The sequence below is a fragment of the Lineus longissimus genome, chromosome 17 (genome assembly GCF_910592395.1).
Source record: "Lineus longissimus chromosome 17, tnLinLong1.2, whole genome shotgun sequence".
NCBI classification, from domain to species: Eukaryota; Metazoa; Nemertea; class Pilidiophora; order Heteronemertea; family Lineidae; genus Lineus; species Lineus longissimus.
The window spans coordinates 13,238,484-13,254,545 of record NC_088324.1 but is presented as its reverse complement, the minus strand read 5'-3'; the positions used below and the strand labels follow the sequence as shown (position 1 = coordinate 13,254,545).

The following is a 16,062-nucleotide window of genomic DNA, read 5'->3' as shown; positions in this document are numbered from 1 at the left end:
GCACACTGAACCAATCCAGCCTACACGCCGGACGCAGTGTACCGGCCTCGTCCCTCACCCTAACACAAGGAGATCCAATTAGGATGACCCAATGGGTTGCCCCAGGAGTCTAATCCAGCCGAGCATCTAAATCTATAATGTAACCCCTACGGAAAAGTGTCCTTCTCTGTCGTATGAAGACGGATTTAGGTATGGTTCTAGAGAAACCTCGGTCATCACTACCTCAGACATAAAAAGCACAGAATAGAATCCTTTGCACCCAGGACATTTATGTTAAACCGGGATGCGGCACAGGGGCGACATATAAGCACCAGGGCCTAAGCACTGCCTTACGCGACCAGACAGAGACGAGGAAAGCAGGTGTAAAATCTTTGAGAGTACCCGCAGCAATAAGTCACCGCCTGTTGATTTATTTGATCAACACCAAGGAAGGCAGATACTGCTGCAGAAATAGCAACATGCTTTTCTTTCATCAGTATCTGGAGGTGTTACGATAGGAACGGAAATGCAAACAAGCTGGTAAACTGACAACACGCCGGGAATAAACGGTATAAAAAAATTACTCACTGCAGATGGGGTGGGTGCCGGGTGCGATTTTTTTTCCTGAACCTTTCGGGCAGTACAGTGGACATTTGTACACAGGTTCTCAGCCAATCAGAATCCGATAAATCTGAAGAAAGCACCACATTGTCTAGAGAAGTGCGTTGAAAACAATCAGTCTTGAAAAAACACATTGCACGAAATGATAAATTTTGACTAACTGTATGCAAAACAGCAGGGATGGCTATTTCTGTAAAATGATGCTTCAAATAACGCTGTTCTCAGCATACAGTATCAAAATATACTGGAGGAAGACCATACACATGAGGTAGTATCGAACAGGTCTCATTGCAGAGAAACATATTCATACTGGAGGAAGACCATTCACATGAGACAAGTCTCATTGTATTGTCCCAAAATAGTCCATGTTTTGAGCGACAATCACTGGCTTTAAATGCTGACAAACCTGTCACATATGGTATTTCTCCTGTATGAATACAACCTTGCAACTTCTTTCCCTTAATCATTCAAATTACTAGTAATTCATAGATTACATTGTGTTTATTAGTAAATATATATGTACAGTTATAAAATATTTCATTAACACAATGAAAGCCTGTCCCAATCCACAACTGTATCCGTTTCCCGAAAGACACACATCTTTCCGGACTGTCAAAGAGGCAGATACTAGTCAATCCCAAACCATCAATTTATAGCTTTTTCCAAGTTAAAGGGGGACTAAAGGAGCTAGGCGTCCACTAGGTGATCTCCGTGGGACTAGTAATCACAGTTCAGGAACTGAGTCTGCCTTGACGTTAGATGTGGTGACAAAATCATTCCTGGTACAAGCATGATTGTGTTGACGCACTATGAGATAGTAGAGACCACTATCGATGACCCACATCACTCCTACCTATGGACTCTTTAAAGGCAGCTCAAGCCATCGCCCTCTATCACGTCTACACAACCAGTGTAAGACCATTCTTTGAAGCCCATGGATCCATCAAGTCAGTTGAGGGCTCTGCTACGCACAGGCCTACTGCAGGTTAAATAGGCCTATTGTACAGGCTCCACAACCAGCTTAAAACGCAGACACTGTACATTTTACAAGTGTTCTTTTTTTCACCACATATGCACACTCTCGTGTCTTTGAGAAGAACCCAGCTGCAGGAACACAGCGAATCCCTGAAACCTATTCAACATGTACTCTATGGTTACATGTATCATGTGCACATACACCAAATGCTATAGTTACTAAGTTCTATATACTTACACATAGTTCTCTTACACATAGTTCTCCGTAGTTACACATAGTTCTTCATAGTTGCACACAAGTGCATGACTCCAAAACAGTGTGCTTGCCTTTACATAATATGCGACCCGCCATGACGAAACAAGTCGCATGTCGCTCCAAGCTTGACAGGTTGAGACGGACTGGTTGATCATTTTACTGTTGTATGCCTTTTGTCACATCTGAGTACATCAATTTCTTCTCTTATGTCCTGGAGTCATTTTAGGCTCATCTTCTGTGCGACATGCGACTCATTTGGTCATGGTGGGTCACATATATCTATGTCTATTCCATATAAATACATGATATTCACAAAGAAGTTGACAGGTTTATCTACAGTTACACACAGCTTTCTACAGTTAACACACATAGTTCATATAGTTACACAAAAGAATATGATTCCTTCAATGGTGTACATAACTTGCAATGCAGTTTCAATGTATTCTATAGTTACATGAATTATGATATTTACAGTTTGACAAGTTATCATGTCTATGTTCAGCACAAATACATTTGATAGATGGACACACATGTAACACGATTGTTTTCCTCAAATGAAATGGCCAGGGCCATTGTGCTCACCTCATGTGGAGGAAAGATGGATAAAGAGCATGGTATTGTGTCATGTAGTGTTAGGTTTGATGTAGGTCCAAGCAATTACAATTTCCCCAAAATGGCCAATTTACAATACATTCGACCTCTGTGACCTTGAAAAGTAGGTCAAATCAAAGAAGACCCGGGTGACACATTGAATGGTTGTTAGAATTAGATGTACCTATGATATAAAATTGGTGCCAATCGGGCAAGTCATTACTAGGAATAATGGCATTTTGAAGAATTTAGGATTTGGCCCCCTCCCTGGAGGCCAAACGGCAAATCAGATCGCACCAAACTTCGGTACCTGAGATCACCTGACCAAGGGGTACATGTGTACTTAATTTGTGATCAATAGTCATTGCAGTTAAGAAACGTGCCATAGTTACGGCCTGACGGCGAATTTACGCCATTTGACCTCTGTGACCTTGACAAGAAGGTCAAATTAAAAACCTGTGTGACATATACTGTATGGTGGTTAGATGTACCCATGATATCAAATTGGTGGCAATCGTGCAAGAAGTTAAGGAATAATCACATTTTTAAGGTTTTTGGATTTTGCCCCCTGGTGGTCAAGTGGTGAATCATATTGGACCAAACTTCGGTCCCTAAGATCACCTGACTAAGGGGTGAATGTGTAACAAATTTGGTATCAATAGCCATTGCAGTTTAGAAACGTGCCATCGTTACATCCTAACGGCCAATTTACACCATTTGACCTCTGTGACCTTGAAAAGGAGGTCAAATCAAAAACCCGGAGGATATATGATGCACCTTTCCTAGAAGTACCTACCATATTTTTTTCAAAATTTCCCGACTACTATTAAGGGAGATATTGCATATTTTCACTTTTAACGTTTGGCCCCCTGGTGGCCAAACCATGAAACGAATCGGACCGAAACTTGGTCTCCAAGGTGTCATTACATAAGGGTACATGTGTACCAAGTTTCAACTCAATAGCTCTAACAGTTACGAAACGTGCCCTGCTAACGGACGACGGACGACGACGACGACGACGACGACGACGGACGACGGACGCCACGGTATGAGATAAGCTCACCTCTGCTAAGAGGTGAGCTAAAAAGTATGCAACAAATATCTGCTGGAAACTTAACTACATCTACATATTGTAAAGCAAGTGCTACCTGGTGTTTTTTTACATCAATTTTCCAATATTCATAGTAAATTTAAAAACATTTCTCCAATAAGGGGTGGGGGGGGGGTGCTCTCTCAGGGTGCAGCGGAGTTAACAATAATTAATTTTCTCAACTGACACAAACTCAGCTGGTCGCTGACTTGGGAACACACATTTAATCACACCATTATATAGAGCAAAGACAACACAAAAAATATCAAGAATTGTCATGGACAATAATGATAATTCGAAACAGCTACAACAAAAGCAAAAAACACATCCACAATAACATATCATTACAACACGCTGCCTAAAGCACACAATAGAAATTTTTGGACCTGTACTATGCCATATCTGTCCCTTGGCAGATGGTGGGGAGGTTACCATGTTTGACAGTGCAGCGAATGAAAACAGTGACATCACGTGATGATGAACGATGAATAAAAGTCAATGGTGAGATCAATACTGAAGCACATTAAGATTAACATAATCAATAAATGAAAGCTAATCAGAAATAAGTGAGATCTCTAAAATACCACCACAGTTATTGAAAGATGCAGAGTGCTCCATTCATTGACTGTACCAGAGTGGAGAATGAAATCCAGTAGCAACAGACCAGCTAGAATTGTTTGTTTTTGGTGAAACTACCCCTGATGGGAAAGCATTAGTGCCACCTAAATTTGTTTGACAAAAGATTCGGGCAAGTCCACACGTATTGTGGCACGGGTATATTCATTTGAAGAGACTCCATCCATCTCTTGGACTGTCCTAAAAATTTACATTTTTGAAAAAACTCCTTTAGGGGGGTAGGGGGACCCGAAGATACCAGAATAACAGTGATCGATAGTCCTTCAATCGTTAAGAGAATCAAGAAGAAGAAGATTCTTGGCACACAGGGCCCCGGGCCAAATCCTGGATCTCGGACTGTGACTTGTTGTAAGTTTACATCCTAATTTTCCCTGAGCATATTTGAGAGTAGACCTGCTGATCGATTGGAACATATCCGCCTGATTTGGAATCCATGTAGAAAAGTCTGTCTTTGACAATGGAGGGATTGTAACCCTCCTTTTGGAGGTTGACTTTCTTTAGCTTGAAGGTACCTAAAAGAGAACAGTTAAGATTAAGACAGATAAAAAAGAAAATGTTACTTCTTATACCTGTATTGCGACTGATGTTGCAATCGCATTGTTTACAAGGTTTATGTACCGGTAGTTCCTATTTACAACATAAATATAAATTCATTGAGGCAAGAAAAGCTGCTTAGCTCAGATGTTAAGGTTGTATGCGTCAAAGTTACAGGGTTCAAATCCCCCACTGACCGGAGTTTTGGGGGATTCAGTTCAGCTTTTACTCACCCGTTGCTTCTAATTCCTCTAATAACCTGATGAACACAGGCCGGGCATAAGGCGGAAGAGACCGCCCTAAGTCTTTGCAAAGTCTGTTCAAATCTATACTATGTTGACCATCAACAATCGCTGCCATGCCGGCCTTCCCTTCCACACCTGAAGAGCAATCAGTTAGAATAAGGCAAAAGTCCATCTGTGTTGGAATCTATATCTTCCGTTTTTTTATTACATCACAAACAGAACTTCAACAGTATCTAAAACAGTTCCCCAAGAAAAATTCATGGAGGGCAATGTTGTCAGGTGGTATCAAAGGTGCTGGATTCATAATCCAAGATGCACTGTACCTGGTGCCTATGCCAGAGAAACAGGCAAAAGACTTCATCAAAGTGAGAAACATAAGTTGCTGGAAATCACTCCTTCGCTCTCACACAATAGCAAATGCAAATTTAGAAGAAGATCTGATCCTTACCAGGTACCTCAACACCATACACAACACAATCTTTGAGTTTGACAATGTTGCTAATCGAAGCCTCAACCTCCGATGTGGACACATTCTCTCCACGCCACCTGAATGTGTCGCCAGTACGATCCTTGAAGTACATGTAGCCACAGTCGTCCATAATTAACATGTCACCTACAAGATGGCAAAAGATTACAGGTAGTGATTATTCTAGCAACCATGATAATGTCTGAAACGTGAACAGCAATTTCCAGCTACAAACTGCAACAAGTAGTGCTTCTAACTTTTTAAATTGTTCTTCAATAAGCATTCAATCGTGTTTGGAGACTCCCAATGTGAATTTATAGCTATGCAGGTTTTTTAGTCTCTGGGATTGAAAACATTACTTTGATAGCGGATTCAGCAGATACAGCTGATAGTCTTGGTTTTAGTTTCATTTGCAACCAACCAACAAGTAAAACCCATTTTGGAGCACTATGCTGTCAACAGGCCTTCATGACATAATTGGTATCAGCAACAAACCGCGGTGATTTGTTGGCACAAAAAGACACAAATCAGCCTACCTGTCAAGAATGCCATGTCTCCTTTCCTGAACACATCATATGCGATCTTTTTACTTGTTGCATCTTTGTTCACGTAGCCGTCAAACTCTCTAATTGGATCACCTTTCACAATTTTACCTACTAGTTCTCCAGGCTCTCCTGAAACAAGTCAGATAACAACATTTAAAGGAATAATGAGAAAAAGAGACTTATTGATTCCTGACAACCAGAAAACAGCAGGGAATTTGTCCTCGTTAAATGACAAACATCATGATCATGATCATGATTGATTTGTAAAAAGATCTTTGAAAATGGCCAGCATTGGAAAGGCAAGAAATTTGAAAACAGAGCTTAGTGCCTTTCTTCAGTAACATCATGGAGTCATCCCTGATCAGTGTTGAGAAACCAATGATCAATATAGCAGGTCTATGCTTACCTGGTTGACATTGTATACACAGGCCATGACTGTCTCTGATTGGACTGCCTGTCAACTCATCGACCTTGATCAAGGTTACTGGATACAAGAAGGGAGCAATCCTTGTAGTGAAGCCCACAGCTGCTACTTTGTTGTCCATATTCACTGAAACAGAATGATAAAGAGTCAGCAACCCATGAATGCTCCCCTGATTTATGACATTTTGAGAGGTACTTTTGACAAAGAATGAATAGGTGCAGCAGGTTTTGCCAGGGCAATCAAAGAATCCATCGAAGTGAGAAACATAAGAAGCGGGTGATCACTTTGGCCAAATGGAGTGACTCGGCTGTTAATATCAACTGGAGCCCAAACATATGGGTATGCAACAAACACTGATAATAGCCACCACAGAGAGTGTGTAAAGTATGAAGGGTCCCCGATCAAAAATGTCTCTGCAACTTTTGTTCTAAACTCTCCATACCTATATTGGCATTTCCTTCTGTGGCCCCATAGAATTCACCAATTTGCCCCACATTGAATCTCTTCATGAACTGTTCCCAAATTTGTGGACGAAGACCGTTGCCGTAGGCTAGTCTCACATGATGCTGTGATTCTTCAGGTCGATGGGGTTGAGCAAGGAGGTAGCGACAGATTTCACCAATATACTGTACAACCTAGAAATAAAGAGCAAAAAAATTTTAAGTTCGTTTTTAAACAAATGAAGTCAATGTGTAATGACTTGATTCTGATTCTGACAAATCAACACTATGAAAACAAAATAATCCACTTACTGTGCAGTTATAACGGACACAATCAGTCCAAAAGTTGCTGGCAGAAAACTTTTTCCTAATCACCAACGTGTTTCCCCAGATGAGTGTCTGACCGATCCCGAGGATGCCCCCAGCAGTGTGGTAGAGGGGTAGGCAGTCGTAGATGATGTCACGGTCAGTCAGACGGAACATCATGTGCAGTGTGGACGCCATGTAGTAATACCTTGAAAGAGGCAAACAAATCAGTACCGGTACATGTACATGCAAAAATGACAAAAAAGTACCAGACTTGTTTTGATTAGATTGAGCACATTCTATGGTGTTTATTATTTCATTCAAACCTTGCTTCACTACATATGATGTAGATCCACCCTGCATCTCAGTTTGGCTCATCCAGTTCCTTCTATAGGACACCACAGCATCTAATGAGGACACTGACATGTGCTGTCCCGTTTAAGAGGTGTCCTGATTACAAAGGTCAAATTGAATGGAACTGACCAATTTTGTACTAAGAGTAAGACAAGTATCTTTAGTAGTAGAGTGACCTGCTTATAGATGTGTCTGCGAAAGAGACGTTTAACAGTACATTGAATACAACTCACTAGACAGCCCTTACTGTAAGTATTATTCTCATGGCCATACATACCTGCTGTGGACAACGACCGCAGCCTTAGGCATCCCAGTTGTGCCAGATGTATACACAAGGAATAGACGACCTAAAATGTTTCAATGATATTATTGATATTGGAAAAACTTCTTGGGATCAGTATGAAAGTGGGAATTAGGTTGCCAATTCTGTGTTGACTGAGTGTCAAACTGAAACGAGCAGATTTCCAAATTTCAGCGGCAGAGTTTCACACCCCTTTTTAAACCCCCAAGAAAAATTCAGAAAAAAGCAGAAAAGGGAAACTTCCTTGGTCTTCGAACAGCATGTACTATCTATATCTCTCTCAGCTTTGAAAATGTGGGGGATGAATGTTCATCAAAGGTGGATTTGATTTTTTTCACCCATTTATGGATGGTCCAGTGGACTGAGTAAATTATATTTATAGTCCTACTCGAAATTATGGATTAGGCCTACAATTCAAACGATAAGGGTTAATCTTTGTGTTTGCATTGATATTGTGGACAAATATTACATGATAAGTTCACCCATGTCATACACCCATGTCATACACACCTAGTACAACTTTAGACTTTGAACAGTGACCCTGCAAGTCACTCAAGTACTAGAGTCAGTCATGTCGGGGTCATTAACTACGTCATGTGCATTGATGGGACAACCTAGATTTGTAAATAGTACATTGGTGTGCTTAAGTGGCATAATGGACATATTCTTCATCAATAGATATAAGAACTCTGAAAAACATGTTTGCTGAAAAGTGACATATGTACATGTACATGTAGTTTAGGCTTGAAGAAAATGAAAAATTCTTTAAAAACACTTTCCAATGTTTGTTTTGGTCTCATTATCAGCAGTATTATAATTTGGATCGGACCAACACGATTTTCTTTTCATCAAAGCCAAATGCCCAGATCAACAAGTGACATACCCTTGAACTTTGTGGCAAGATTTGGTGGAGGAAGCCTCGAACAGCGCTCCAACAGCGGATCAAGATGTACAGCAGGTAATACAGCGGCATTATAATTTCCCGAGCAGAATAGCGGCATATCATGTCTGAGGCTTGGTCGGATATCTTTGACAGCTGAAATACAAGAAAAGTAAACAATGAAAATTTCAACTTATTCTAAACTGAGAAAATAAAGAATTAAACAACTTTCCAAAATGTGTCATCACAGAAAACATGACTGAATTTTCTGTGTGTAGCAATGACAGGTTGGACTTCACCTGAAGGCCTATGACTCACCATCTATCAGTTCGCCACCAAATATAAGACCCTTGGCTTCAGATGCCTGGATGCAATGTAACAATGAATCCATCCGAAGATTGAAGTTGATAAGTGCTCCAACCACACCTATCTTTGCCATTCCGAGCCAAAAACACACAAATTCTGGCCTAGACTCCATGAAGAGGGCAATGACATCATCACGCTGATAGCCATTTTCTAACAGATTATTTGCAATCGCATTTGAACATTCATCCACTGCACGGAATGTCCATTCATGTCCCTCATAAATGAATGCCACTTTATTTGGGTATTTCCTAACTGTTTCTTGGAAGATTTTCGGAATGCTAGAATTTTCCCTGATGTATTTTTTCATCTTAAACTTCATGGTAGTCAGGATGTAAAGTGCCCTGAAATTGCATGAAAATAGATCTTGGTAAATTGTTAATGAAACCATATGCAAAGAATATCAATACATCAACCACCAACTGGAGGAGATAAAATCAAGGTAAAATGAGCCTAAATGGTGATGCTGATGGATGGTCACCACATATTTCGACAATATTTAACAAACCTGTGTTAAAGTTGTTTGTATTCTAATCGACTGGCAGGGCCATTGCCATCCACTGAGTTTGGGATCAGTCGGTGAGTAAATCATCTCTGCAGCTTTCATGGATTTCACATAATTTCACACAGCATCACCAAGCTGCTTTATCTTCATCCAAAAGCATAAGATGCAGGAACTTTCGAAGAGAATCTTCAAAGATCAGTTTTTAAAACTCTTCCACGTACTCAGTCTCAGTCGATTCTGACTTTTGTTGCTAAGCAGGGCGTGGCCCCTTTTGGGAACGAGGTAGAATGAAGAGTATCAACCACCGTGTCTGTGGTAAAAACCACTACTTTACCTGGCATCTCTCGGCAGCGTCTTGAGTACTACCAAGATAAACTTCCAGCCCCCCGTGACTAGATACAGACTGAAGGAAGCTCCTAGAGATAGTGGGAAGGAGAGCCCAGAATAAAACCACAACAAACAGGCAAAGCTGCTGAAGCCAGCAAACTTCACAAGGGGCAGATTGGCATGCATACTGTGAGCCACACGACTTAAATGTCGTCCTGCACCGAAAATACTGAACTGTGCACCCATATACGTTCGTAATCTTGTGATTTAAATCATTGAAATGTTGCCAAAACAGGCCAAAACATGCCAGAAAGCCGGGTACGGTGCCGCCACCTGGTAAAAATTTGGATACAAAACATTTTGTGGCAGCTAAAAACAAAAGTACTTCCACGTTTTTAGAGTAATCTACAGACGATTCAGAATATCGCTAAATATCAAAATAACTTAAGCTGTTATAAGTCACAAAGTATTCAAAAAAAAGATTTTAAATAGATAATTTTATTTAATGCAATAAGAAAATTGCTAGATCAGCTCTACAGTTTAAAGGAATGAAGAATAAAGTAAAGCAGTATTTTGTCTGCAGCCCAATCTTCCACCTCAACATCCACAAAAATGGAGTCTCTGTATGCAATTCCGTTCACTCTTTTGGAGTGTCCTAACTTGAAATTAAAGAAGCCATCATGGGTCAAAATGCCATCAGCAATGTTTATGTTTGCTGCCGTTTTGGGGTCATACTTTTTGGTGACCGGAGGTAAGTGTAAAACATTTTAAAGGCCCTTTTCTGATCGACAATTTTGTGTACATCGTGTACATTTTGAGCACTAGTTTTCTTATGCACCATTTTTCGACAGGTCCCTTATGTAAAGTCTTGGTGTATTCTCACCAATTCGGTTCAGTTCTATTTTTTTCTAAGAAGTAACTAATTTGGATCTTCTGTTAATAGTTTTTGCCTGCAATTTACAGTAATCAAACTGACATTATTTCTTTTGCAGGTATCATTTATGATGTGATTGTGGAACCCCCAAGTATTGGCTCGACAACAGACGAAAGAGGAAATTCCAGACCAGTAAGTTCCTCTCGGAAAAACATCTTCTGTGGCTGATGTTGCTACATTCACAATCGGGTATTTGCGTTGACAATAACACACATCTTGTTGTTTGACACTACATGTACCTTTCATTCAACAACCTGTACTCAAAGTCAAACTCTCATTGTTTCAGACAACCAGAGAATTTGCAGCAGTTTAACTACTGATGTTAGCAATGTCAAAGCCTGCGGCGCCAATATGTTCACCGATCAGCCTGTTTTCAGTTTTTTTGGAGTCTTGTTAGTACAGGGATGGTGGGTGGTTCGCTCAGAAAAACTGATCCATTGACAGAGCTCAATGATTTGACTTATTCATATGCAGATTTTGGATAATTAAGGTAACTGAATGAATCCCTCTCTTTCCAGGTAGCATTCATGCCTTACAGAGTGAATGGCCAGTACATCATGGAAGGTCTCGCATCGAGTTTCCTCTTCACAATAGGTGGTCTCGGGTTCGTCATCCTCGACCAGACAAATAAACCAACAACGCCCAAACTCAATAGAATTCTCCTTCTTAGTGTTGGATTTGTCTCCATCCTTGTGTCATTCTTTATGTGCAGAGTCTTCATGAGAATGAAATTACCGTAAGTCTCAGTCCGGTAAACCTTCCATTAAGTTCTCCAGCTTCACGGTGTCATGCCATGCGGTTTAGGATTCTTGTAGCTGATAAAGTTGACCAGAACAGCTGACATTTTGTAACTTTCAATCATGTCAGTGTACACTTTAACCCAAATTGTTGCAAAATAATGTACAGGATCTCTGAAAACAAGTACAAAACTGAGAGTCCCATTTTGGCGAGGTTTTAAAAACATCGTGGGCCATACATACACATTGGCGTTATTTGTGAAATGATATGCTTTGAATTTGAAGAAGGTCAGTGGCATATCGTGTGAGCATTCATTCATACAAGAAAGATTTAAAATCTTGTTTATTTCTTTTCAGTGGTTATCTTCAGGAGTAAGAGGAGCTAGGGTTCAATGCTGGGAGATTACATTTTGGTGCCAACCCTGGAATATCGTAACAAGTCAAAAGTGCTCTTCCCAATCTTATAATTTTGGGAACAAAACAACCGTCCCAAAATAAAATTTTCTACTTATCACATTGGAAGTCCTCCAATACCAGATTTACTGAACTTCAAAACAAAGCAAAGAAAATGAACAATTATAAACATTTAGCATATTTGGTGAAAATTGGACCATTTCAGTTTTACAAGATTATCATCCAGGTTCTGGTAGATCTTAAATTGAAGTGTGAATGATTGTATGGTACTTAAGAAGAGTAAAATAATTTAATGCATTAAACTCCTTTCCCAGTTGTACAGTCCCAGAACCCGAACATACATTACTTTTGAGAAACTGTATTGTTCACCCTGGTTGATCTTGTGTACTACTATTTACAATCCAGTTCATATTTTGTATTGTGGCAATGTTAGGAATTCATTTGCAAGCCCTGTCGTGCTCAAATGAAGACGGGATCATGTTGAATTGAACAGAACTCAAGAGAAGGAAAGAAACTGTAAATATAATCAAGTAACAACCATGATGCAATTTCTTGTATAAAACAATTAAGTGGGTTTTTGTCATTACACTGTGTAATACATGTGTGCATGTAATTTATAAAAGAAATAAATATGAGGAAAAAAATTTGGAAACTGTTGTTCAGCAGTGAATTCTTCACCTACTGACTACAATGTACATGTTCATGTATGAGCTGTCTGGAGGATATCAGGGAACTGTCTTTGCATTTATTGATGTGATATATTGGTTTATGCTAAAATATCCATATATTCTAGAAAGACGTGTTATAACACCGCCATTGGAGAGGAGTATACCAGTACCATGAACCTGGACAGGCCAGGATTAGACGGGCTCTGTTTACTTCCCATGCCAATACTGCAGCCCCTATGATTGAGACAGGGATTCGGACGTTATCTCAAACCCATTCGCTGCGGCCAATGGTACAGTTATGTATGTAACCAGAAGGGCGAGTCCATTGACTACCTCTGTATGTTATTTGTTATGTACGGGGGTAGCAAGTGCTCATATCTGGCCGAGATGCAAACTTGTTGAAGGCGGACATTTCCTGTGTTGTAGACTCCTATGGCACACTTTGTCTTCAAGGTGAATTGAAGTGCAGTCAGGTAATATCAGCCATGATGTCATCTCACTTCATTAGCACGGTGGACTGCTGGTTAAAAGTGACCAAGTGACGCAAGCGGTTCTAGTTGAAAAATTTATTGACCATTCATTCAATCATTTCAAAGGTCTCAAAACAAAGAGAACGACTTTGTGATGATAAGAATATCATGACTGCCACTTTCTGGTAAATTACACATGTCCTGAAATGTTCTCAAAATAGTCTTTTTGGCTTTGAGGGTTTATCAGACAGTATTAGTCCATATAGAGTTAGTCAAGCACTAGGCATAAAGTTTGGATCAAGATAATTGTATCCTTCCTGTGAGAATTTTGTGTAGTCTTTATCCAAGAAACCCTGAGTTTGCGGAAAATGAATCGGATTCATTCGATGGCTGGAGTTGTGACTTGCTGTTTCAAATGGACTGAAATGAAGAAAGAGAACTGTATCAGAAGAGGGAAAAGGGGAAAAGCCTTATCAGAGTATTTCAACCAAAAGGAGATATCATCAAAGCACAAAATGGGATTGTGTCTTACCTGTCTATACATTCCTGGCAGAGATCTATGGCCAGCTCATTTGGACAGTCCTCACAGTGCCACCGGACACCAAGTATAGGCTCACATTCACATTTATCACACTGAAAGACGGAGTGAGACATTACCTAATGAAGAAGGCTATAGTTTATTTCAAAACCATATTACAGAAAACTTGCAGGCACAACATCATTTGAACGCAGTGAGTATTTGCCTGGACATAACCTCATAGATAATTGAAGAAAGTTGCACCTTATTCAAGATTTAACAGACAAATTCTTTCAAGTCCCGGTGAGAGCTACAGCCAAGAATGGGACAAAGATTTCTCCATACATGTACATGTACAAAAGCCTCAACCCAACCTTTTCCTGAAGCCCTGGTTTCCTAACGAGTGTTTAAGAAAGGCCAAGAAAACATTTTTCACACACACCTTGTAACCCACATGATGTGCAATACCACTGTCAGCTCCCACGTCCTGAAGGCGCTGCTTTCTTATTCGCTTCAGCTTCATGAGTTCCTGATACTCGTTTGTGTTCCGCAGTCTGACCGGGACAGTCTCATCATCCTGAGAAGGAGACAAAAGTTTGGAAAGATGAATGAAACTTGTCAACAGTGTTCCGTCCTTTGCCATATCTGTGAACCGATAATCTTTTGTACAGGTTTTGCGACAATGAAACCAAAAATATGGAAGGCAAATATTTTTTGTTACTCACAGAGACATCTCCGACATGGTTTGTCTCATTGACATAACCCCCCTCCTCATCATCAGACATATAGACTGGGGGCTCGTACGCCTGCATGAACGTGGACGGTTGGTAATAAAACTTGTTGTGTCGTTGATGTTTGTGGGTGGTCATCTGAAAAATGAAGAGCTGAATCATACAACCTAGCACCTTTGAACAAGAGAATTGGTACACAAACTAAATCATTGTGTCGTCGACGTCATGTATTTGGGATCGTCCACAAGAAGACTTTAAACTAACCAACCTTTTTATTATGAGTTGTCATGTTTGGTACCCTACCGGGGACTGGAAGCCCAGCTCTTGCTAACTTGATGAAATATTTCTGCACCCGACTGGCGACCTGCGCTGTTGACCGGTTACCAAGTGCAGTGGCAATCTTTTGCCAGCGTTTGGCTTCAACTTCTTCGGGAGGATATTTCACAAGGAAATCCTCCAAGCGTTTCTGTTCCTCGACAGTCCATAGTTGGTTAAATGTTTCGGGCTTTGTCTCGTCTTTGATGCGCCCCCTGATGACAGTCATGGTATCGATGTCCCCAAGCTGGCTATCCAACTGACTCATGCTACTTGCAGAGACGGATTCCGAATCTGCGGTGTCTGGAATTGAAAAGTTGAGGGTTAATCAACAAAAAACTCATCTCTCAGACAAGTCAATACACGATATGAATGAGTGTTCAACTTAGCATCATCACTTCATTATGGTAACATCATAAAATGACATAAAAGACACATTGTTAATGTTGTGGTGACTGGTGTCCTCAATGACAGGTCATACTAACAATTCATTTCCTCCCGTCTTCTCAAACTTACCACTCACAACAGATGCCGTCTCAAAACCACCCTTCTTTCCTCGCGTCATCGGCTTTAGAAATTCAAGATTAAACTGGTCTGATCCAGATCCATAGATGTAGTTATCCCAATCAATCTCAGGCATTTTTGCAATCTTCACAGGCTGTGGGAAGCTCATATTGACACCATCCTGAAGATTCTTCACAAATCTGATGGGATCCTGCAGCGCTACCTTTTGGCATTCCAATAATGAATCCAGATCATTTATTGCCTGTTGTTTCTGAGATTCGAGCACGACTAAAGTTCTGAGAAGTTTCTGATAGTCTTTGTTGCCTTTGAGAGCAAGGTGGTCCGACTCAAAGCAGTACATGCCATCATCGTCACTGTCTTCTGATGATTGATGACAATCAGCCCTTGCTCCAGCTCCATCTGCCTCATCAAGCTCCATTGAGGACATTGTTCTTAATATATGATTATCTGTAAGTAAAAACAATTGATGCATTTGTAAGGAAGAGTGAGGGATCGGGCAGTGCACATTATTTTGTTTTTTGGGGTCTGGTTCATCTTCGTCGAACATGTCTATGAAGCACATACATATGAAAACATAGATAAGCAATACACACAGTAGGCCTACTCCTGTACTATTGTACACATGACTGATGACGTACACAGTACACCATTTATGTATGTATGATGTCAGTCTCACAGGAGAAAAAAACACTTTCTCGTACTATTTTCTCATTTTTGATTATTTTTTCTCATCGCATTTATTGATTTAAAGTACCGGTATATGATTTTTACTTAATGTTTCACTTCAAGACCATATCTCGAACGTATAAGCAGTTTTTTAGATGAAATCAATAAGAAGATCAGGAAGAAGTTTTGTCATTCATGGAGGCTGACATCTTGAAAATTCCCGGATGTACAACACATAACCAATCCA

General features: G+C 40.3%; 3 protein-coding genes across 5 annotated transcripts; 1 reads left to right on the top strand and 2 right to left on the bottom strand.

The window, feature by feature from the left end:
- Positions 1 to 1,082: 1,082 nt before the first annotated feature.
- On the bottom strand, positions 1,083 to 10,161 carry LOC135501465 (long-chain fatty acid transport protein 4-like). Its single transcript, XM_064793596.1, has 11 exons — positions 9,846 to 10,161; positions 8,962 to 9,350; positions 8,647 to 8,799; positions 7,740 to 7,809; positions 7,115 to 7,316; positions 6,805 to 6,997; positions 6,345 to 6,488; positions 5,930 to 6,067; positions 5,376 to 5,540; positions 4,916 to 5,062; positions 1,083 to 4,660 (listed from the first exon to the last, which is right to left on the bottom strand). Exons 1-11 carry the CDS (start codon positions 10,082 to 10,084, stop codon positions 4,503 to 4,505), a joined length of 1,998 nt encoding a protein of 665 aa, XP_064649666.1. The 5' UTR covers positions 10,085 to 10,161; the 3' UTR covers positions 1,083 to 4,502.
- A 268-nt stretch (positions 10,162 to 10,429) lies between these two features.
- Positions 10,430 to 12,575, top strand: LOC135501328 (oligosaccharyltransferase complex subunit ostc-B-like). Its single transcript, XM_064793385.1, has 4 exons — positions 10,430 to 10,589; positions 10,831 to 10,904; positions 11,291 to 11,508; positions 11,867 to 12,575. The coding sequence occupies exons 1-4, from the start codon at positions 10,451 to 10,453 to the stop codon at positions 11,883 to 11,885; spliced, it is 450 nt and encodes a 149-aa protein (XP_064649455.1). The 5' UTR covers positions 10,430 to 10,450; the 3' UTR covers positions 11,886 to 12,575.
- A 573-nt stretch (positions 12,576 to 13,148) lies between these two features.
- LOC135501477 (ZZ-type zinc finger-containing protein 3-like) lies at positions 13,149 to 16,025 on the bottom strand. Of its 3 annotated transcripts, none has more exons than XM_064793609.1 (7): positions 15,851 to 16,025; positions 15,141 to 15,596; positions 14,578 to 14,927; positions 14,304 to 14,447; positions 14,021 to 14,155; positions 13,594 to 13,694; positions 13,149 to 13,481 (listed from the first exon to the last, which is right to left on the bottom strand). In XM_064793609.1, the coding sequence occupies exons 2-7, from the start codon at positions 15,574 to 15,576 to the stop codon at positions 13,334 to 13,336; spliced, it is 1,314 nt and encodes a 437-aa protein (XP_064649679.1). In that variant the 5' UTR covers positions 15,577 to 15,596; positions 15,851 to 16,025; the 3' UTR covers positions 13,149 to 13,333. The 3 variants fall into 3 exon arrangements, with proteins under 3 accessions (XP_064649679.1, XP_064649680.1, XP_064649678.1); XM_064793610.1 differs by having other exon boundaries at positions 15,904 to 16,025; XM_064793608.1 differs by having other exon boundaries at positions 15,921 to 16,025.
- Positions 16,026 to 16,062: the final 37 nt, after the last annotated feature.

Coding starts and splice junctions, on each gene's coding strand:
- LOC135501477 (XM_064793609.1), bottom strand. CDS start 15,576: ATGTCCTCAATGGAGCTTGATGAGGCAGATGGAGCTGGAGCAAGGGCT. Junction 14,448..14,577: donor TGACAACTCATAATAAAAAG/GTTGGTTAGTTT, acceptor TTCATTTTTCAG/ATGACCACCCACAAACATCA. Junction 14,156..14,303: donor ACCATGTCGGAGATGTCTCT/GTGAGTAACAAA, acceptor TCTCCTTCTCAG/GATGATGAGACTGTCCCGGT.
- LOC135501465 (XM_064793596.1), bottom strand. CDS start 10,084: ATGGGTGCACAGTTCAGTATTTTCGGTGCAGGACGACATTTAAGTCGT. Junction 8,800..8,961: donor TGGTGGCGAACTGATAGATG/GTGAGTCATAGG, acceptor CTTGTATTTCAG/CTGTCAAAGATATCCGACCA. Junction 6,489..6,804: donor AGAAGGAAATGCCAATATAG/GTATGGAGAGTT, acceptor ATTCTGTTTCAG/TGAATATGGACAACAAAGTA.
- LOC135501328 (XM_064793385.1), top strand. CDS start 10,451: ATGGAGTCTCTGTATGCAATTCCGTTCACTCTTTTGGAGTGTCCTAAC. Junction 10,590..10,830: donor ATACTTTTTGGTGACCGGAG/GTAAGTGTAAAA, acceptor TTTCTTTTGCAG/GTATCATTTATGATGTGATT. Junction 10,905..11,290: donor AAAGAGGAAATTCCAGACCA/GTAAGTTCCTCT, acceptor CTCTCTTTCCAG/GTAGCATTCATGCCTTACAG.